This window comes from Babylonia areolata, chromosome 5, assembly GCF_041734735.1.
Source record: "Babylonia areolata isolate BAREFJ2019XMU chromosome 5, ASM4173473v1, whole genome shotgun sequence".
NCBI classification, from domain to species: domain Eukaryota; kingdom Metazoa; phylum Mollusca; class Gastropoda; order Neogastropoda; family Buccinidae; genus Babylonia; species Babylonia areolata.
The window spans coordinates 16,759,405-16,781,894 of record NC_134880.1 but is presented as its reverse complement, the minus strand read 5'-3'; the positions used below and the strand labels follow the sequence as shown (position 1 = coordinate 16,781,894).

General features: G+C 43.0%; 1 protein-coding gene across 1 annotated transcript; it reads left to right on the top strand.

The window, feature by feature from the left end:
• The first annotated feature begins 249 nt into the window (after positions 1-249).
• Positions 250-21,881, top strand: LOC143282395 (uncharacterized). Its single transcript, XM_076588019.1, has 10 exons — positions 250-371; positions 4,622-5,185; positions 8,368-8,547; positions 9,037-9,222; positions 10,546-10,668; positions 12,001-12,318; positions 14,677-15,028; positions 16,651-16,868; positions 17,256-17,355; positions 19,211-21,881. The coding sequence occupies exons 2-10, from the start codon at positions 4,625-4,627 to the stop codon at positions 20,029-20,031; spliced, it is 2,859 nt and encodes a 952-aa protein (XP_076444134.1). The 5' UTR covers positions 250-371; positions 4,622-4,624; the 3' UTR covers positions 20,032-21,881.
• Positions 21,882-22,490: the final 609 nt, after the last annotated feature.

Genomic DNA, 22,490 nt, shown 5'->3' with positions numbered 1-22,490 from the left:
TCACTAATGGTCAGGTGAAGTTTAGGAATGGTGTAGTTTTACTTGATCAAAGTGCAGAAGTATGTCCTGAATATTTTCACAAGCTACCCATACATAATCATCATAAAAGAGGCGATATTTAATTTTGTGGTTATTTTGTGTGCAAGTGTGTGCTGTCGATGGTGAGCGCGTTCGTTCATACGTTAACTGAGATCACGTGGTCAGCACGTGTGTGTGCGTTGTGCAGTGCGTTTGCCCACCCCAAACGGAAGTACAACGCACTGAGCGTCTTTGTTAGTGGATCAGTCAGTGTGTTCGCTTCGTACGATCCACGCAGTCCACGGTTTGGAAAAGAAAGTTGTGTTGCTTTGTCAGTCTCCTGTACCTCAAAGGTGAGTCTCTTAGCGTAAAACAGTATGTATGGGTGAATCTTAAAACATGGTCCACACAAACAGACGCAAAGAACGAAAGATAGCAAATCTCTTGCTTTGTGAGGGTTATGTTCAAAGGGACATAACTGGGTCATAAGTTCTGTTTAACCGGTTGACATAAGTGTCGAAATGAACGTTTTGCTCAGGTCAACGTACCACTCGCTATTTGTTTTGATAAAATAAATGTATGCTACATGGTATCGTTCACTGATTTTATCCGAGGATGTACAGTTCGTTCGTTTTAGCAGTCCATAAGCTTACTATTTGATTCTTTTCAGGACTGAAATTGATCAAATATGGCGGCGTTCGTTCTAAATCAAGCTTGTAATTGACCCAAAGGCCTTTCGCAGGTGAAATTTATGTTTCTTTTCGAAAAGACAGATGGCTTGCCTCTTTCCGCCCGAGAAAAAAAATGTTGGTAATTGTCCACTGTTTTAGTTATTAAGCCGACCTGAAAAGTTTAGTGAAAGGTTGTGAAACTACGGGAAAGTACCGCTGTTTCGACTGAACTTTTTCCTGTCAAAATTCCATTTTAAAAAACTAAAAAAATAGAAGCCCCTCAACATTCTTTACCACGGCGACAGTAACCGTTCTGCTTCTTGCAACACGTTTCATTAATACAGTCAGCATTCTCGCTGTCCAAGCTCTAGAACGTACCAGTCGGGGAAAATCTTTTTTTTTTTTTTTTTAATTTTAGAAATCGATTGCTGGTTAGCCCTCGGTTCATCCTGGAAATGGAACGTGGAACTGAAGCTATCTCCTCAGAAGAGTTTCTCGGGCATTGATTGTCGAAGAAGTGCAATGAAAAGCCACATGTTTGCAGAGTCTTAGCAGCTATATAAAATTCTAATTGGTTTCCTTAGTTTTAGTCTTGGTGATGGTGACAAAAAGGGTTGGGCAGTTGGACAGAAGTGTTGAAGACCATTTTAAACCACAGACTTTTAAGATGATAAATTACCAGTGATCATGAATAATCAGTGATTATTCTCATGAATATAAACGCACCATTGTAATAGCTAATAACATATTGATTCACAATGCTTGAAAAATGCCGTATGCAAGGAGAGTTAACATAAACAGTAAATGCTGCAAGTGTTTGTTGATCTAAGTTGTATGTAATACACATTATTTGCTGTGTTTAATCAGTAGAAGAACCTACTCTAGGTAAAAATACACAGCTTTGTCAGTTTGTTTATGATTATATGTTATGGCTTTCATTTCTGTTCTCATTTTTCACGGTCTGTTGCCGTGTTGGGAAAAATAGAATGCTTTTTATTTATTAATTTTTTCATGAAGTTTATTTTTTCTTTAAAAAAGACTGAGTGTTGATGAAATATTACTGTTTGATTGAATTCCAAGTTTTCAAGTTTACATTTTTACTTGATGGAATCAGTGGTGGTATTGATAATATTTGATTATATTATCGTGTACAAGTGATAAGAAAGTGAAAACTGAAATGTTCACTAAAAAACAATTCATGTAAGAAAATTCAGGCATGCCATACAACCTTTAATGTTGAGAACGTTCTAAAGTTCAAGACAGTCATGATCAGGCGGTACTTGATGATAAATGATTTTTAATTCTAATATTTTTATAGAGCTGAATCTTATGCAAAGACAAATCAAAGCGCTTACACATCAGTCATTCTATTTCAAAAACATACATAAAAAAGTTGGGAAAAATGAAAACAAGGAAGAGGCAGGGGACAGGGCTATTTTGGGAAGGGGTGGGTTTTAAGGCCATTAATTGATATTAATATTGTGTCCTTAATAATTGTAATAAAAATCTCCTTCATTGAATATATTTGTAATTTATCTTTTTATTATTATATTTGATGTAATTTATTATTGTTTTTAACTCATTGTTTTCTGTTCACCATCACATTCCAAACTCATTGGTTTACTTTTTTAGAAAACAACCTTCCTTTAGTAAGAATCTTTATTATGATTATTGTTGTTGTTATTTTTATTTTCATTGTTTGTTTTCAATTTGTGTTGGAAAAATTATGCATCTCAGTGTCTAGGGCTCTTATCTTCTAATACAGGGTTCGGTATCAGTATCAGTATTCATTAATAGTTAAGGACCACTTGAAACTGAAAGCATGCATTTTTTTTTCTTTGGGGCATGGTGAAATGACACTGAAGTTTCAGGAAGCAGCGAAGAATGCAGCCAATGTAATGGTCACCACTCAAAAGGAGATGTGTTTTCTTGTAAAGTTGTATGTGCACTTCAAATTTCAGTGTTTTAGTAACTTTACTTTTAGTTTTACAATGAAAAACCACAGCTGTCACTGAACCACAAATAACTGCAAAGTTTTAGCTGAAACATTGATTTTTCAAATGCATTCTTCAAGCTGTTCACAGTGCATACGTGCCTGAAATGGCCATTTTTGTATTTAATGAGAGTGAAAGATCACATGCCTGTTTAGTTTTTTAACATTTTACAGAAACATGCCTGCTTTTAGGAAGTTATCCTTGACTTTTATGAAGGAGGAAGGTGGCAGAATGGTTAAAATGCTTCTCTGCCTATACTCTTACAGCATCTTTGAGGATCTGGGTTCGAATCCCAGTCTGGCACTTTCTCCCACGTTTGACTGGAAAATCAACCTGAGACTGGAAAATCAAACTGAGTGCCCAGTCATCAAGATTAAACAATAAACCAAGATCCTGTACATGTGCAGCACCCACCTGGCACACTGAAAAAGAACCCTTAGTAACATTTATGTCCTGTCAACAGTCTGTGGAGAAAATCCACTCTGATGATGGGATATATGTATGCATGCACTCAACGCCTGACTTGCCTGTTGGGTTTTGCTGCTGTCAGGCACCTGTCCAGCAGATGCGGTGTAACAGTGTCCATGAGAGTCTAGGTTCAGATCCCAGTCTCAGTCTGATTCTTTTTGCTAAGTTTGACTGGAAAATCAAACTGAATGTCTTGTCATTCTTATGAGCTGATAGAGTTACCTTCTGCAGCACTCACTTGGTGTTCTGAAAAAGAACCCATGGCAACTCAAGTATTGTCCTCTGGCAAAATTCTATAGAAGAAATCCACTCTGATATTTCTGTACAATATGAGCATATGATATATAATGGATTGGGTTATACTGCTGTCAGGCATCTGCCTAGCACAGTAGCAGATATGACGCGCGCACACACACACACACACACACACACACACACACTTACATAGTGATGCCTTCTTGAGAAACTGTTTTAAGTCTGTAGTTTTCTAATCTATGATACACTGACCGACTCAATGACCAAATGTGCATGATGCACCCACGATCTTGGTTTATCATCCCACACATGAACCAACACACATGGTCATGGGCGATGAAGTGGTCAGAGGGGTGGGGCACAGGTGGGAGGGGAAGGAGGGAGGGGTGGATGTATTAATCTGTCAAGTTGATCTGATATGATGGGCTTGGAATCTTGTGCTCTCTGGTCTGGAGCATTATGTTCTACTTGTATTCCTCAGCAGTGTACTTCAACTTGCAGCTGTTGCCACTTTTGAAATTCAACATATTTATTTTTACAGCTTAAGAATAGGACCATGGATAGGTATAAAGGGACTAACTGAAGTCAGTGAAGTGGCATTATAATTTGTAAATCAGAAATGAAATCAAGAAGGTGTTAATCATATTTATGAAGTGATTTCATCTACCGATTCATGAAATCTGCAACCAAAAAAGTATTTGTTGAAATAGAATGCATGAAGTAATCAAGTTTATTGATGGTTGTAAATTCAGGTTTTGTTTTGATTTTAAGAGTAGGTTGTACTAGTTATGACACAACTTGTAATATTCTTATTTATATCATTGGTTGTTTGGTAAGTATTTCAAAAGTTCTGATTTCTCTTTATTGTTTGTTTTGATAATCTTAAAACAGTAATTGAGTAAAAACAGTGCTTGTAATTGTATGTAATTTGTAGATCTATGTTCTATTAATAATATAAAATCCCCAATTTTTAGGACCACAAGTTCAGAAGTCAGCTACAGTAATTTTTGTTAAAATTGTTTGCTTGTCATGTTATATTTTCTTTGTCAATATCAGGTAGAAGACAAAAACAACAAAAAACAAGTTTTATTTTCTTTATCAGTAATATCAGTTAGAAGACGAAAACATCAAAAAAACAAACAAAAAACAACAAACAAACACACAAAGAACAATAACTGACATTCTGAGAGATTTGACAAATGCCTTTTTTGACAGATAATGGCAAACAAGAGCACAGAAGATCCAGACAACAAAAAAGGGATGGAGTCGGCTTCAGATGACGACAGCTCCAATCTTTCAAGCAGCGACAGCGTGGTAGACCCAGAGAATGAGGAGTCCAGTCGCTCCACCAAGAAACAGAATCGCAGAGAAGAGGAGGAGCTTGACGAGGACAAGATGAAATCCGATGACGTGGATGAGCTTTCGGACTCTGCCTCTCACCGCCAGTCAAAACGCAAGCCATCAAAATCCAGAATAAAACGAATCGTGCACAAACAGTCGCCGTCAAAAACATCCAGCGGGACATCCACTCCGGGGAACCCCTTCCCTCTGCCTCCGATAGACAGTTTGGTGGTGATGGGTCCCCAAGCTCAGGCCTCGGTCATGAGCCAGGCATCCATGGTGCCCAATCTGGGTTCCACCTATATGCAATTGTCTCCTGGGCAGCAACGCACACCTGGCGGCTACAAGTGTGATGTCTGTGGCAAGGTGTTCAGAGTCCCCTCCCGCTATGAGTCGCACATGCAGAACCATTCCAAGGGGAAGCCCTTTTGCTGTGATGTGAGTCCCTTTTGCTGTGATGTGAGTGATTTTTCTAGACTGTGTTTTTGGTGCTACTGTTTGCAGCTGACTCAAGCTTGTGATGGCAAGTCATTTATATTATTTTCCATATATATAGACTTGCCATTACATATACAATGCACATGTGAAATGTTCACGGACGACACCTCACTTCAGTCAAATAGTGATAATCCAACTGAACTTGTAAATGATCTTCAGAGCAATATAGATAGTTTGGTCAAATGGACTGAGTTGAACCACATGTCTCTAAATACAGGCAAAACTAAATCATAAATGTATATATATATGTGACGACACGACAGAAGCGACAAAAAATGCATACCTCCTTTACACCTTTATACATCCACGGGAAAACAGTTGAAGAAGTTACAACACACAAAGTATTAGGGGTCATAACAGACAATGACCTGTCATGGTCTGATCATATTGCTGATCTAGGAAAAAGAATTTCCAAAAGAATATACCAGCTTAGCAAGGTTAAACATTTTCTTAGTCTTCATTCTAGGAAGCTATTTTTTCACGCACACATTCTATCTCTCATAAACAATGCATCCATGTTGTGGGATAATGCCAGTGAAACTAACCTCAAACACATCAGTCACTTGCACAAAAGAGCTCTAAAACTGATTAAACTAAAATCTAGTACTTTGACAGATACTGACTTTAAAAATTTAGACATTCCTCTGCTCAAAAGTAGACTGTTACTTAACAAATGTATGTGTATGCACAGTATAGCGAATGGAACGGCACCAAAGAAAATAACCCAGAATTTTATTACTAATGAAAATAGACACACTCACAAACTATCTTTTCCACGACCCCGAAACAATTTATTTAAATCTAGTTTACCATATTCTGGGGGAACGATATGGAATGGTTTACCTCCCTCTCTAAAGTCATGTCGTCTAAAGCAACCATTCAAAAAAGCACTTAAGAAATATTTGATGGAAAAAATATGATCCCATGATGCTTTGATATGACTATCATTGTATCTGCCATCTATATACTTGTCTGTCTGTTTTTCTAACCTTAAACTTTCTCTGTCCTTCTGACTCTCTGTCTCCTTTCCATCTCTCAACTGTTACCTTTATCCGTCTGTCTGTTCTCTCTCTCTCTCTCTCTCTCTCTATATATATATATATATGATATGTGTGTGTGTATGTATGTATATATATATGTATGTATGTGTATGTATATATATATGTATCTTTCTCTCTCGTTTTTTCTCTCTCTCTTTTCTTCCTGAATTAAGTTAATGATGTAAGAATGTCGCACTGCATGTTGTAATCGTGTCAGTATCGTATGTGAATTTATTGCTATTTATGCTTGTATTATTTCTGTTGTTGTTGTTGTTGTTCTCTGTAGAATTTTTGTGTGTTTCTTGTAATTGTTTATTTCCATATTATCCTTTCCAGACCCTCACTTCCCCCATTTCTTCCTTTTTTAATTTAAAAAGAATTAATTTTCTTCTCTTTTTTTTATGAGGGCAGGATGTAAAAAAGCTGTTTCAGTTTATTCTTTTACCCTCAATAAAGATCATTTTGACTTGACTTGACTTGACTGGTCTGTTTAGTGAGTGGATTAGTTTTCATGGAGGTTGTAGTTATGTGATCATCTTTTTTTTTTCTTTTTCTTTTTTTGTGTGTGATTAATTTTGATGAATACATTAAATTGACAGATGAAGAAAGGTGGAATATCAAAAACTAAAAATGTCTTGATTTTTGTGCCTCCCCCTCCTCCCCACACACATTGGAACTCATCACTATTTTATTTGCATTTGCAGCATCTCAATATATACGAGTCTCATTGTCACTTTCACTGATTCATCCACACATGCTCTTGGATATGTGTACACAGACGAACACATGTGCATATTTTATGTATAATTTTCATATTTTATAAAAATTGAAAATTGTCTTTATTTTAGTGCCAGAGGCTGACATTTATAACAGATTGTATTTTCTCTGCTGTTGTCTCTATGGTCTAAACATTTCAGAATCACATCTGTGCCACATCATTTATTGTGTGCGACAGCTTGTCCCTTTCTGTGTTGCATAGAAACATTTGGTAGTTTCCCTACCACAGCATGTGTTGTACTTGCAACAGATAGGCTTTCCTCTTGTGCTGCTTGCTGAGCATCTGAAGGTTGGCTTCCTTCTCTGCCACATCATGTAGTAAGATTATTATTCCACTTTGAACACCATAATCAATACCACCCTCAGTGTAGATTCTAACACTGGTTGCATACTCAGTTTTGAAGGTACATTTTCAGTATTTTGATACTTGATTTGAAATCTATGTGGGCTGAGTGAAACATGTCATAAGTAAACTGGTTCTTGTAACATTATTTTCTGTTCTCCTTGACTGGTTTTAAGAGCTGACAGATAATCAGCCCTGAAGAGGGCGCTTTGTGGCCGGCTTGACTGTAAGCAACATAAGATTTTATTTAGATATGGAACGCTGTTCTACAGATTGGCTTACTTCATGTGCTGTACGTAGCATCTGAACTTTGGATTACTGCTCAGCCACATCGTACACACACTCATAATATTTTTCCACCCTGAAGACCATAGTTGATTGACACAAAGTGTCCCTGAAGACCATAGTTGATTGACAAAGTGTCCCTGAAGACCATAGTTGATTGACACAAACTGTCCCTGAAGACCATAGTTGATTGACAAAGTGTCCCTGAAGACCATAGTTGATTGACACAAAGTGTCCCTGAAGACCATAGTTGATTGAATTGACACAAAGTGTCCCTGAAGACCATAGTTGATTGAATTGACACAAACTGTCCCTGAAGACCATAGTTGATTGACACAGTGTCCCTGAAGACCATAGTTGATTGACACAAATTGTCCCAGAAGACAATAGTTGATTGACACAAAGTGTCCCTGAAGACCATAGTTGATTGACACAAATTGTCCCAGACCATTGTTGATTGACACAAACTGTCCCTGAAGACCATAGCTGATTGACACAGTGTCCCTGAAGACCATAGTTGATTGACACAAATTGTCCCAGAAGACCATAGTTGATTGACACAAAGTGTCCCTGAAGACCACAGTTGATTAACACAAAGTGTCCCTGAAGATCATAGCTGAACAAACTGTCCCTGAGCATGCACTTGTAATACTGATGGTGTGCTTTGTTTTTTGAAGGTGTGTGGCAAACTGTTTGGCTCACAAATAAAGCTGGACATTCACAAGCCAGTGCACGGGAAGGACCGAAAGCAGGCCCACGACTGCCCGGAGTGCGGCCAGAGGTGCCCCAGCTGGAGGTCCTACCTCTACCATGTGTCCAAGCACACCGGCAACGGGGGCAAGAAGCACTCCTGTGAGGTGAGATCGTTCGTTCTTTTTCAATCATTAATTGAGACACATTAAATTCTTTTCTTTTCTTTTTTAATTTCAAGTTTCATCAACAACCTGTAAAGTGGTACTAAGGTTTCATAGTGTAATAGAAAGTTTTCATGCAAGTCTTTGTCCAAGCTATTGTCCCGAATTCTTCTTGGTGAAAGATAAATTGTGGGGCTTGACAGATCAGTGGTTGGAACTTTGGACTATCATCATCTGCTGACACTTCAACAATAAACAGATTACAGAACTTCACATGTGCTCAAAACCGTGGGTGAAATTGTGTGTCAGTGTGTACACAGATGTGACTACTTTTTGTGCTGATTTGCCTCAGCTGTTGCCATGTTATCACTTGATCTGTAGATGAGCATCAGTGCACAGCACCTGTATACCCTGTATCATCCTGATCTGTAGATCGGCGTCAACGCACATCATCTGTATCATGTCAAGTCTTTGAAACTCGCTGCCTTGCAGGTGTGTGGTCGTCAGTTTTTTGCTGCGCAGCGGCTTCGCAACCACATGCAGAGTCACATCGACGGCAAGAACTTCTGCTGTCCCAAGTGCGGCAAGCTGTTTGAGAGCCAGAAGAGACTGGACACCCATTCCCTCATACACAACCAAGAGCGAACGGATCCTTTCAAATGCGTCGATTGTGGGAAGGTGGGTGGTGCTGTTGTTGTGTGTGGTGTGTGTGTTGTTTGTGTGTATGTGTACCTGTAGTTTTATGTGCATGTATTTGTGTGTGTGTTTGTGTGTGTGTGTGAAGTTTTATGTGTGTGTGTGTTTGTGTGTGTGTCACTGTGTGTGTGTGTGTGTGTGTGTGTGTTGTGTATGTGAGCGTGAGTGTGTGTTTGTGTGTGTGTGTTTGTATCTGTGTCTATGGTTGGGGCTGATATCATCCTATCAGTGTGTAACTCTGTTTTTAAAGTGCTCTCATCAAACATCTGAGATTATTGTTGGCAGTTTTTAAAGTGCTCTCATCAAACATCTGAGATTATTGTTGGCAGATTCTTCTGCTGGTCGATCAAACTAAAAGGGTCAGTACTGGTTGTTATCAAATGTCAGGTACCATGTACACACATACACACACACATGCATGCACACACTCATACATGCACACACACACACACATTCACACATACACAAATACAAACACACACAGAAACACACACACACACACTCATGCACACATATCACACACTCATGCACACATATAGTGATATACACATACAACACACACACACACACACACACACACACACACACACACACACACACACACACACACACACACATAAATGAAACAAGACTCCTTCAACCTATCGTACCTGTCAAAGCATGGGACACAGTTTTAAATGAGCGATTCCAAATCAATTAGTCACACAGTCACACACACCAGACCTGTCTGTTACAGTGTTAGCATTATTTCATGTTCTGTGTGCGTGTGTGTGTGTGTGTGTGTGTGTGTGTATTGAACACTGTTATGCAAGTGCTCTCAATGAAGCCTTGTCAAACGTCTGAAATATTTGTTGGCAGATTCTTCAGTTTGTCAGTCAAATTGAATTTAATGGTTCAGTACTTTCTTTTATCCAGGCAAAAACAAAATCACTTGCCAGGCACACACACACATGCACACACACACACACACACAACACACAGTGACACACATATATGATGAGATAGAAGGGTGTGCACACACACATGCACGCATGCACGCACACATGCATGTACGCACGCACAAACACACACATGTGAACACACGCACACATGCAGGCACACATTCATGCTCAGAAACACACATTGAGAGGCATGCACACTAAGATAGTTATGCGCATGAGCACATGCGAGCGTGCGCACGCACACACACATACAGACACTCTCACACACAGAGGCAGACGGACAGACAGACAAACAGAAAGGTTGATGCCCTAGCACTATATGGTATTGTTGGATTCTTATTGCATTGCATGTTGCTTGGTGCAGGTGTATGACGACTGGCGGGCCTTCAAGCAGCACATGAAGACTCACGGGTCGGAAGGGGTGACGTACACCTGTGAGATCTGCGCCTCCCATTTCTACACGCAATATGAGAAAGAGAAACATATGGTCAGTAGCCACTCTCCCTGATAGAATCACTTCATGTTCTTGTGTGTGTGTGTGTGTGTGTGTGTGTGTTTGTATTTGAACACTGTTATGCAAGTGCTCTCAATGAAGCCTTGTCAATCATCTGAAAATTTTTGTTGGCGGATTCTTCAGCTAGTCAGTCAAATTGAATTGAAAGGTTCATTACTCCTTGATTTTTTTTTTATTCAGTAAAGTTTATTGCCACTCTTATTTCCTGATGTAAACTGTTTATTTGTATTATTATTATTATTATTTTTTTTTTATAAATTAGAAATCAGAGGATGCATAAAAGTTCTGCAAATGAGCAGGATAGTCTTGGCATCCTTGGAAGGTTCTTTCCTGCTCTTTCTCTCTCTCTTTTCTTTTCTTTTTTTTTTTATTTCATTTTGTTTTTCGTTGTTGTTTTTGTTCCCTCTATCATCATTTTTCTCCTTTGTGTTGTCTTTCCTTTTTTTTTTTTTCATATTCTTTTTTTTTTCTCATCTCTTTATTCGGTCTCTTTTCTCTCTCTCCCATTATTATGATTGCTGTTATTTACTGTTGTGTTTTGATTGTGACTGATGATGGAAATGTTCCTGTTTCACATGTTTATTTATTTTAAGGTGAGACCCACAGATAAAATTTATTATAATAAATGAGGCAAGGGGAAGAGAAATATTTAATTAAACATCTGGATTCTCTCCCTAAACCCCCCCCCCCCACCCCCCCCTCGCTTCCCCTGTTTGAATCAAAGTCATTCATTCATTTTTGCCCCACTCCATGTGTACGTGTTCGTTCATTAAATGAATATGCGTAAAATTACGATCTTCTCCACAGCCATTACTTCATGTAAATGAAGTCTTACATATTCATATTTCTGAAAATCAAAAAGAAAATGGATTGAGCTTTTAAATGTTTAATTCTAGAGTAAATTTCCTTTATTCTCACCTGAATCTTTGCCACCACTATATCCAAAGAATCTATATGTTGATCATGATTCAGTATTAAACTGTTATGCCGCCACCATCACAACCACCACCATCACCAAACCAGCAACAAATCGTTTTGTTTTTGTTTTCATTCTGTGTATGTCTGGCACCACTACCACCACCACAAAACCATCAACAACAAATCATTTTGTGTTTGCTTTCATTCTGCCTATGTCTGGCACCACCACCACCACCACAAAACCATCAACAACAAATCATTTTGTGTTTGCTTTCATTCTGCCTATGTCTGGCACCACCACCACCACCACAAAACCATCAACAACAAATCATTTTGTGTTTGCTTTCATTCTGCCTATGTCTGGCACCACCACCACCACCACCACAGAAAATGCACTCAGCCGACCAGCGGCACCAGTGCCCCAACTGCACCAAGTCGTTCTGGACGGCATCGCAGCTGGCAGTGCACATGCGCAACAAGCACCGCAGCAGCAAGACTCACGAGTGCGTCATCTGCGGGCGGGAGTGTGCGCGCGCCTCGGGCCTCAAGCAGCACATGAAGATGCATGCGGGGGACGATGACTTTTTCTGCCACCTGTGCGGCAGCACGTTTCAGAACGGGCAGGAACTGGCGTCCCACTCGGGCACCCACAACAAGGAGCGTCCCTTCACCTGCGACCAGTGTGGGAAGTCGTTTGTCAAGAGGGTGAGTCGTTGTTGTCTTTAGTCGGTGTGTATGTGTGTTGTGTTGTGTTGTGTTGTGGGTGTTGTGTTGTGTTGTGTGTGAGTGTGTGTGTGTGTATGGTTGATGTATGTTCTTCATGGGAAAGTCTTTTGCCAAGAAAGTGAGCAATGTGTGTTTCTTTCTGTCTTTGGTTTCACGTCTTTTCACTGGAAAGTGATCTTATGTGTATGTGTGTGTTACTGTAAGTGTGTGTTACTGTGAGTGTGTGTATGTGTGTGTGTGTATGTGAATGGTTGATGCATGTTCTTCATGGGAAAGTGTTTTGCCAAGAAAGCGAGCTATGTGTGTGTGAGTGTGTGTTTGTGTTTGTGTGTGTGAGTGTATGTCACTATGTGTATGGGATGCATGTTCTTCATGCGAAAGTGTTTTGCCAAGAAAGTGAGCTGTGACTGTGTGTGTGTGTGTGTGTGTGTGTTTGCGCGCGCGGGGTTCATCTTTGGACATTTTTTCACCAAGAAAGTGAGTTCTGTGTTTGTGTATGTGTGTGTATGCCACTCTCTATATTATGTGTGTGTCCATTGTGTCTGTGTGTGGTTGATACAGGTTCTTCTTTGAAAATGTTTTGTCAAGGTGTGCTCTGTGTGTATGTTTCTGTGTGTCTATGTTGTGTCTTTCTGTGTTTATTTTTATTGTTGCAGTGTCTGTCAGATCCTTGTGTGACGATGACCCAGCATGTCTTGATGTGTGCTTTTGTGTGACGATGATCCAGCGTGTGTCGTGGTGTGTTTTTGTGTTGAGGATGACCCAGCGTGTGAGTGGTGTGTTTTTGTGGTGACGGTGATCCAGCATGTGAGTGGTGTGTTTTTGTGGTGACGATGACCCAGTGTGTGATTGGTGTGTTTTTGTGGTGATGATGATGTAGCGTGTGTCATGGTGTGTTGTGTGACGATGATACAATGTGTGAGTGGTGTGTTTTTGTGGTGACGATAATCCATCATGTGTCATGTGATGATGATGATCCAGTGTGTGTCGTGGTGTGTGTTGTATGACGATGACCCAGCGTGTGATGTGGTGTGTGTTGTGTGATGATGACCCAGCGTGTGATGTGGTGTGTGTTGTGTGATGATGATCCAGCATGTGAGTGGTGTGTTTTTGTGGTGACGATGACCCAGTGTGTGATTGGTGTGTTTTTGTGGTGATGATGATGTAGCGTGTGTCATGGTGTGTTGTGTGACGATGATACAATGTGTGAGTGGTGTGTTTTTGTGGTGACGATAATCCATCATGTGTCATCGTGTGTTGTGTGATGATGATGATCCAGTGTGTGTCGTGGTGTGTGTTGTATGACGATGACCCAGCGTGTGTCATGGTGTGTGTTGTATGACGATGACCCAGCGTGTGTCGTGGTGTGTGTTGTATGACGATGACCCAGCGTGTGATGTGGTGTGTGTTGTGTGATGATGACCCAGCGTGTGTCGTGGTGTGTATCTGTGATGATGACCCAGCGTGTGTCGTGGTGTGTTTGTGTGACGATGACCCAGTGTGTGTCGTGGTGTGTGTTTGTGTAATGATGACCCAGTGTGTGTCGTGGTGTGTTTGTGTGACGATTACTCAGAGTGTGTGGTGATTTGTGTGTTGTGTGATGATGACCCAGTGTGTGTCATGGTGTGTGTGTGTGTGATGATAATGATCTAACTTGTTCCTGTTCATGGCGTGTGTGTGTGTGTTTGATGATGACTCATCGTGTGTGTGTGTGTGTGTGGTGTGATGATGACTCATGGTGTGTGTTGTTGTGTGACGACGATGACCCACCGTGTGTCATGGTGTGTGTTGTGTGACTACAATGACCCACCGTGTGTCATGGTGTGTGTTGTTGTGTGACTACAATGACCCACCGTGTGTCATGGTGTGTGTTGTTGTGTGACAACGATGACCCACCGTGTGTCATGGTGTGTGTTGTTGTGTGACAATGATGACCCACCATGTGTCATGGTGTGTGTTGTGTGATGATGATGATCCACCATGTGTCATGGTGTGTGTTGTTGTGTGACAGTGATGACCCACCATGTGTCATGGTGTGTGTTGTGTGACAGTGATGACCCACCATGTGTCATGGTGTGTGTTGTGTGATGATGATGATCCACCATGTGTCATGGTGTGTGTTGTGTGATGATGATGATCCACCATGTGTCATGGTGTGTGTTGATGTGTGATGATGACGATCCACCATGTGTCATGGTGTGTGTTGATGTGTGATGATGATCCACCATGTGTCATGGTGTGTGTTGTGTGATGATGATGATCCACCATGTGTCATGGTGTGTGCTGATGTGTGATGATGACGACCGAGTGTGTTCCTGTCCCCGGTGTGTCCCCCAGTTCCACTACCACTGCCACATGGTGGTGCACGCGGCAGGCCAGCAGTTCTCATGCGGCGTGTGCAGCCGGCAGTTTGACCACAGCATGCAGCTGACCACGCACATGGCCACCCACGTCTTCGACGGCCAGCAGAAGTTTGCCTGCCAGGCCTGCAGCCTCACCTTCCCCTCCCAGGTGGAGCTGGAGGCACATGCCCACACGCATGGCAGGCAGCCGCCCTACGTGTGCGGGCTGTGCGGGCGGCTGTTTGCTGAGCAGCGCTACTTCCGGCAGCACATGAAACGACACATGGCTCGGGCCCAGAGGGGCAAGCTGAAGTCCTCATCACGGCACTTCTCCCTGCCCCTGTCAGGTAGCGTTTGTTGCTTGTGTTGTTGTTGTTTAACCCATTTGTCACCAAGTTTCTATGACCACAGCCCAGAGGGGCAAGGTGAAGGCCTCGTTATGACAGTTCTCCCTGCCCCTGTCAGGTAGTGTTTGTTATTGGTGTTGTTGTTTCAGCCCATTCGTCACCAAGTTTCTGTGGCCACAGCCCAGAGGAGCAAGCTGAAGGCCTCGTTATGACAGTTCTCCCTGCCCTTGACCTGTGTCCCTTGTTGTTGTTTTAACCCATTTGCCACCAAGTTTCCATGGCCAGGGCCTAGAGGAGCAAGCTTAAGGCAGTTCTCCCTGCCCTTGTCAGGTAGCGTTGTTATTTCTCCCTGCCCTTGTCAGGTAGCGTTTCATGTTGTTTTTGTTGTTGCTTTAACCCATTTGCCACCAAGTTTCCATGGCCAGGCCTAGAGGAGCAAGCTTGAGGCAGTTCTCCCTGCCCTTGTCAGGTAGCGTTGTGGTTCTCGCTGCCCTTGTCAGGTAGCGTTGTGGTTCTCGCTGCCCTTGTCAGGTAGCGTTGTGGTTCTCCCTGCCCCTGTCAGGTAGCGTTGTTGTTCTCCCTGCCCTTGTCAGGTAGCGTTGTGGTTCTCCCTGCCCCTGTCAGGTAGCGTTGTGGTTCTCCCTGCCCTTGTCAGGTAGCGTTGTGGTTCTCCCTGCCCCTGTCAGGTAGCGTTGTGGTTCTCCCTGCCCTTGTCAGGTAGCGTTGTGGTTCTCCCTGCCCCTGTCAGGTAGCGTTGTGGTTCTCCCTGCCCTTGTCAGGTAGCGTTTCATGTTGTTTTTGTTGTTGCTTTAACCCATTCGTCACCAAGTTTCTATGGCCACAGCCCAGAAGAGCAAGCTGAAGACGTGGCTGTGGCAGTTCTCCCTGCCCCTGTCGGATAGCGTTTGGTGGTGTTGTGGTTGTTTTAACCCATTCACCACCAGGCTTTTGCGAGAAAAACTCTCCCCAGTGCCAAATATCTTGTGGGCGTTTCTGCTGAACTGACAGTGGGGTCTTTAATCTTAATTAAGTACCCATCAGCACCTAGTAAAATCTCACAGTGTTGTGACATTGGGTGACTGATGGTGCCCAGCAAAAAATAATTCTGGAAATTAATTTTTTCAGGAAATCCTGCATAATGATGATGTGTTCACACTGTCCGGTGGTTAAAATGCTTATCTGTCAGTACATTGTCCATGAGGGTCTAGGTTTGAATTGCAGCCTCTCCCTTTCTCCCAACTGGGAAATCAAATTGAGCGTCTGATCATTCGGATGAGGTGATAAACAAAGGTTCTGTGTGCAGCTTGCACTTGGCGCTTTGAAAACGAACCCATTGCAACGCAAGTGTTCTCCCCTGGCAAATTCTGCAGAAGAAATCCACTCTGATAAGTACATGAATATGCATGCACTGAAGGCCTGACTAAGCGTGTTAGGTTATGCTGCTGGTCAGGCATCTTCCTAGCAGATGTGGTGCAGCGTACATGGATTTGTCTGAAAGCAGTGATGTCTCCTTGAGAGACTGAAACCGAAACTGAAACGACTTCTTCCTGTTCTTCTCCTCATAGATCTGTTCTCGCATTTACCAGACTGTGCTGTAACCTGTGGCCTGTTCCCACCAACAGACACCCCAACAAGGAATGGGGCCGGGACAGAGGGCGCCACGGGTGCAGGGGGCGTGTCGCAAGGGGGAGACCACCCATGCCACATGTGCGGCGCTCACTTCGGGGACAGCCAGTCGCTGGTTGCCCACATCGAGGAGCACAAGCAGTCCGGGATGCAGATGTACCTCAACGTCATCCGTAAGACCCAGAATGACTCCGCCACCTCCCCTCAGCAACAGGTGAGCCTGTGGTGTGGGCTGAAAGGATTGCTGTTTGGGATAAAGTGTTGCTTTATTGTATCTTACTGTATTTTATTGTATTTCATTTATATATTCATATATATATATATATATATATATATATATATATATATATATGGTGAATTTTGTGTGTATGTGTGTGAATGAATGTTTATGTGAGTGTGAGTGAATGTGTGTAGGTGTGGGTGTGAGTGAATGTGTGTGTGAGTGTGAGTGTGTGTGTGTGAGTATGTATGTGAGTGTGAGTGAATGTGTGTGTGTATATATAATGTGAATGTGAGTGAATATGTGTGTCAGTGTGTGTGAATGTGAGTGTGTGTGTGTATGTGTGCAGAAATGTTCACTGTTCCCTTTTTTTTTTACCAGTTGCAGAAGCAGCACAGAAAGCATGACGGCTCTGACGATGCGTCCTGTTCAGCCAGTGACTCGGACGTACCTGAAAAAATGGTGCCAAGTCAAAGCAAAAGTGAGCTGGAGTGACTATGTTTTAGTTTGCAATTCTCAGTACTAAATACTGATTTACTGCGCAGGTTCAGGAATTCACTGTTCACCATGCACAAACAATAAAGCAAGATGCATATTAGTGACACAGCCGATGGGGACAGGTAGTTAATGCGTCGGACTTTCAGTCTGTGGGTCCCAGGTTCGAATCCAGGTCATGGCACCTGGTTGGGAAAAGTTGGAACAGATGTGCAGAGCTTCTTGTGCCTGAACCCCCTTGATTTGTAGATATATATATATATATATATACATATGCAGATCAAATATGATATACACATATGCTGATCAAATATGCACGCTAAAGATTCCATAATCCATGTCAGCGTTCGGTGGGTTATGGAAACAAGAACTTACCTGGTATGCACCCAATCCCCCACACCCCCTCCCTCAAACCTCCCCCGAAAACGGAGTATGACTGCCTACAGTTGTGGTAAAAACGGTCATACACGTGGAGGCCCACTCATGTACACAAGTGAACGTGGAAGTCAAAGCCCATGAATGAACAAACAAGAAGAGCAACACAGCCAAGAGGCATCGATTGTGTCGCACCCAATGGAGCTGACTTCAGCTTAGAAGTTGAAATATTTCAAACATATTTTATTTACCACTCTGTTGCTCTGGGGTTGGTTTTTTTTGTTGTTTTTGTTTAGGTTTTTTTTTTTTTTTTTTGTGTGTGCAGCATTTTGATAGCAGCTCCCAAGGCCTGACTAGTGTGTTGAGTCTATAATAATCATAATAATGGACATTTGTATTTGCGCGTTTCTTCAGAAATACTGCTCAAAGTGCTTTACATTTCATTCCCTGCCTCCCCTCTCAGTACCACCCCCACCCCACCCCACCCCACCCACACACGGAAGCACTTGACAGAATACACTCACACAACTGAATATTGGAAACCACCCACCCACCCATGATGCCCTCCAGAAAATGCATCCCTGCAACACGCACTCAGGCACGCACACACACAAATGAATGCATGGATACTCGCTAGCACTCCGCCATGCGCAAATGGCAAACGGCTTCTCCACAATAAAGCATACATTTAAATTTGGATCATACCAAGACTAGCACTGGGTCTGTTCATCAGTACTCGAACCCACCACTTCCACCCCCCACCTCCCCCTTTTTTCTTTCTTCATAAAGTAGATGTGGTGTACTGTTTATGGATCAGTCCGCACACTTTGATAGTTCCTTGAACCTGAAGCTGAAACTGCTCCTGTGATACAACAAAGGTCTTTTTACAGTTGTTTTTCCATTGTATGTGTGTGTGTACGCGCACATGTGCATGCATGTGTGTATTTGGTTTGTGCATATTTTTGCATGTACATGTATGTGTCTGTATATATATGTGTGCATGCGTGAGATCATGTCTTGTGTACAAACTCTGAATTCTACTTATACTTCGTTGATTAAAAAAAATTATTTATGACCAATTACATAAAATTAGTTCATTCATTAGCGAATTGTTTGATTTATCAAATTATTCAAGAAGAAAGGAAATCAGACCATTCAAGAAGAAAATAGTGAAATCACCTGGCTCCACTGTTAGACCTGTATTTTGAAATTGCTTGGTCACAAAGTTATTCTCAAAACTGAATTTAATTTTGTTTTTGTTATGTTTTTTTGTTGCAGAAGGAATCTCTTTTGATTTGTTTGTTTTTTGTGGGAGGATAGGAAAATATGGAATGCTTGTAAAAGTTGAACAGCTTCACATGTAGCTGGTTGCAGGAATTTTGTTCTGTGTTTGTGTGTGGACCTGCATATGTGAGTTGAAAACTTTGAAAGAGCTACCTGCTAAACATGTCTACTGTGCATTTCAGCGACGATCCATTTTGGCATGCGTGCGCACGACTACCAAACCAGCACGCCCAAAGGCAGCAGTGGTGGCAGCAGCATCTTGACACAGTCATCAGAGCAAGCCATGGCCCGGCCTATGCCATCGTTCCAGGCCACCCCCATGTCCAGCGCGGCACCCACTCCCACCATGTCCGGCGTGGGCCGACCTTCGCATGACCTGACCCCGCACAGCACAGACGGCGGCATGGATCGTTTCGGCAACCAGCAGGCAGACAGCTTCTACTCGCCCCCTGTGTTCCCGGGGCAGTCTGGGAGCTACGCCACGCCCTACCACGCGGCAGCCCAGCAGTTCCAGCCGCGGGGCCCGCAGGACGGCTTCCCCAATGGCGGCCTGGAGGGGGGTGGGGCCATGGACTTCAGCGCCCACTACGCCATGCCTGCCAAGCGCCTGCCTGACTTCTCTGACTTCAGCCGACACCTGGGCCTGGCTGGAAAGCCGGGTTTCCCGGACTACCCGGAGTCCGGGTCAGGCGGGGGTCCTGGGTCGTCGTCATCGTCGGGGGGTATGGGTCATTCATCGTCCATGGGTGGGGGGGGCTTCAGCTTCCCTGAGGGCCTGTCCTCCGCCTCGCCTGGCTTCGCGGCCGGTGGCATCAAGCCAATGCCTGCTGGGGACGAGGCCCCTGTGTCCATGCCCGTCTTCCCCAGCATGTCCATGTACCCCCACATGCCCCCTCCTCCTCCCCCCCAGGGCCCGGGGAGCGTGGCGGCGGGAGGGGGTGAAGGGGGCGGTCAGCCGATACCATACGGCTCCATGTTTCAGTTCCAGTCTCTGGGAAACTGAACGCAGGTGCTTGGTGTTTTATTTTATTTTATTTTAATTTTTATTTTTTTAGACTTTCTCTATCTCTCTTGGTCTCTTGGAGATTGAGCAGAAATGTTCATTGCAAGGATGGACACTTCCTGTTGTCTTTGTCTGCTGTCACACATGTGAAAAGATGACTGCTGCTGCTTTTACGTCCACCACTACTACCACCACTACTCTGTCTCTCTTCTCTTCTCTCTCTCTCTCTGTCTCCACTCTCTCTAGTTTTTCTCTTTCACTTTCACATGCACAGACACACACAAAGCCTGATTTCATCTTGGATGAATGTCAGCATTTTGTTTCACTAACCCTGACAATCAGTGTTAAGAAATAGGAAGATGGTGCAATGTTTTGCTGTGTTAACTCGTTCAACCTGCGGAAGGTTACAGCCTCGACAGATTCCCCTGCTGAACTGATGCGGAAGAACGAAAAAACATACTGAAATTGACCAATTTTTCCTTGACATTTATGTGGGGATAGAGCCGGATGTACTGTAGAAGTTAGTTCCCTTTGTTTTGCAGTTTGTGGTTATGTAGAAAGGTGTGCACCATTTTAAGGAAAATGATTTTGATGCCAGGGGCGCAGGGCTGAATGAGTTAAAAGATTTAACACTTACTGCCAGCTGTCCTGGTTTGTTAGCATTTTTTTTTCTGTTTTCTTTCCTTTTTTTTTTGTATTTGATTTCTTTTGACAAGTAAGAGCTTTTCAGCATTGTAGTTTTCATAGTTTACATTTTTCATCACACTTCTCACTCTCATGGTGTTTGTTTGAACGTAGGTGTCAGAAGACAATTTGAGAAGCATCTCGTTGAAATGTAACTTTCTGTAGTTGCTTTGGTTTGCAGTCAGACTGCTTTAAGATTTTGAAGTTTTCCATCTCGACAGTTTTATGGTTTACTTTTTGATATTGACTCTTAAATTTTTAGTATGTTTGGTCGTGGCTGTTGTGTAGGAAGGCAAGCAGAGTAGCATCTTGTCCAAGTGTAAAAGTTGTTCTACTTCTCCAGCTTTGGTTCCAAATCAGACTGCCCATGCTCGTCTCTTTGGGATGAACATCAGTTAGTGTTTGTGTTTAATAGATTGATAAATTTTGTGTGTTGGCCCCCTTTTTTTTGCTGTATTGCACTTATTTTATTCAAACGTTCCCACATGTGTTTCACGTTACGTTTTCTGTGTGAATTCTTCTCTTTTTTTCTTCTTTTCTTTATTGTGCCCCTTGTTTCATTCCCGTTTCAGTGTAGTTATTGGTTTTTAAGGCCCCATTCTGCTCATCTAAATTCCTCTTTGATACACAACACACAGAGAGGTGCCGTTGCAGAACTGGTGTGGTGTTGGTTTGAGGCCCTGTTTTTGGCATGGTGTTGTTTCTTTGGGAAAAGGCACTTAACTCAGATTTTCCTCACTCCACCCACACACATATGGGTTCCTGACTTCGGTCGGGGAAGGTTAAAAAAAATGGCTGAAGAAGAGGACCGGGCCCTGCTTTCCAATCTCCAGACCTGGACACCTTGGATTTGAATTCACTGCCCCGATGACTGTGAAAGGCTGTGAGACCTTTAACCTTACACAACACACACCCTGTTTCATTCGGCGGCAGTCCAGAGACAGACTGTGGGCGTCAGGCCGCCAGGAGGCCCCCCGGCAGAGGAGTGCTGCTGAATCCTGGCTGTGTGACTGGTGGTCCCTGCTGCTGCCTCTGAGTCAGCGTGCGCACTTAGTCGGCCCCCTTCCCCACCCCCTGCTTGCTGACGACAGACAGTGATCAGGGGCAGTCAGACAGAATGGGCAGGCGTCTTGCCCCCCCAATACCCCCATTCCCCCTCCCTTCCCCCCTCACACCCCCACACCCTTCCCCCCTCCCCCACAGCCCCCCCCCCCCCATCCCCTTCACAGTACCTTGTCACGATCTCTCCTTGAGTCCAAATGAGGTTGAACTGTAGATGTGACCAGTGCGTTGGGGTTTATGTGAAGGTGAGACATCTGCTGTATTTATTTATTTATTTTTCTTGCAGCAGATGTGGTGTAGTGAATATGGATCAGTCCGCACACTTTGACAAACTCCAGTTCAAGGAGGTTGTGAAGAAACTTCGGTTCGGAGCTGACACATTGTGAGGATGGTTACCAATGCAACAGATTGTGCACAGGAGAATGGATTCTTCTCTCTCCTGTACTGACTTTATAAACAGTGGTGGCACGGTGCCATATCATGGGAACTGAAGTTGTGGACGGTGCTTTTCTTTGCATGCTGGTAACTGGTGCTTCTTTCTTGTTGTTTGGCTGAAGATTGTATAATATGAGATGACATCTATACATGTTCTTTCAAGGGAGTGCAGATGGGAGGGAGTGTAAACAGTGTGTGGTTCAGAGGGCTGGGTAGAGGTGGGGGTTGTGGATGTCATTTTTATGTGTGTAGCATTACAGCTGTATTTTATTGAATAC

Coding starts and splice junctions, on each gene's coding strand:
- LOC143282395 (XM_076588019.1), top strand. CDS start 4,625: ATGGCAAACAAGAGCACAGAAGATCCAGACAACAAAAAAGGGATGGAG. Junction 12,319..14,676: donor GGAAGTCGTTTGTCAAGAGG/GTGAGTCGTTGT, acceptor TGTGTCCCCCAG/TTCCACTACCACTGCCACAT. Junction 15,029..16,650: donor CTTCTCCCTGCCCCTGTCAG/GTAGCGTTTGTT, acceptor TCCCACCAACAG/ACACCCCAACAAGGAATGGG.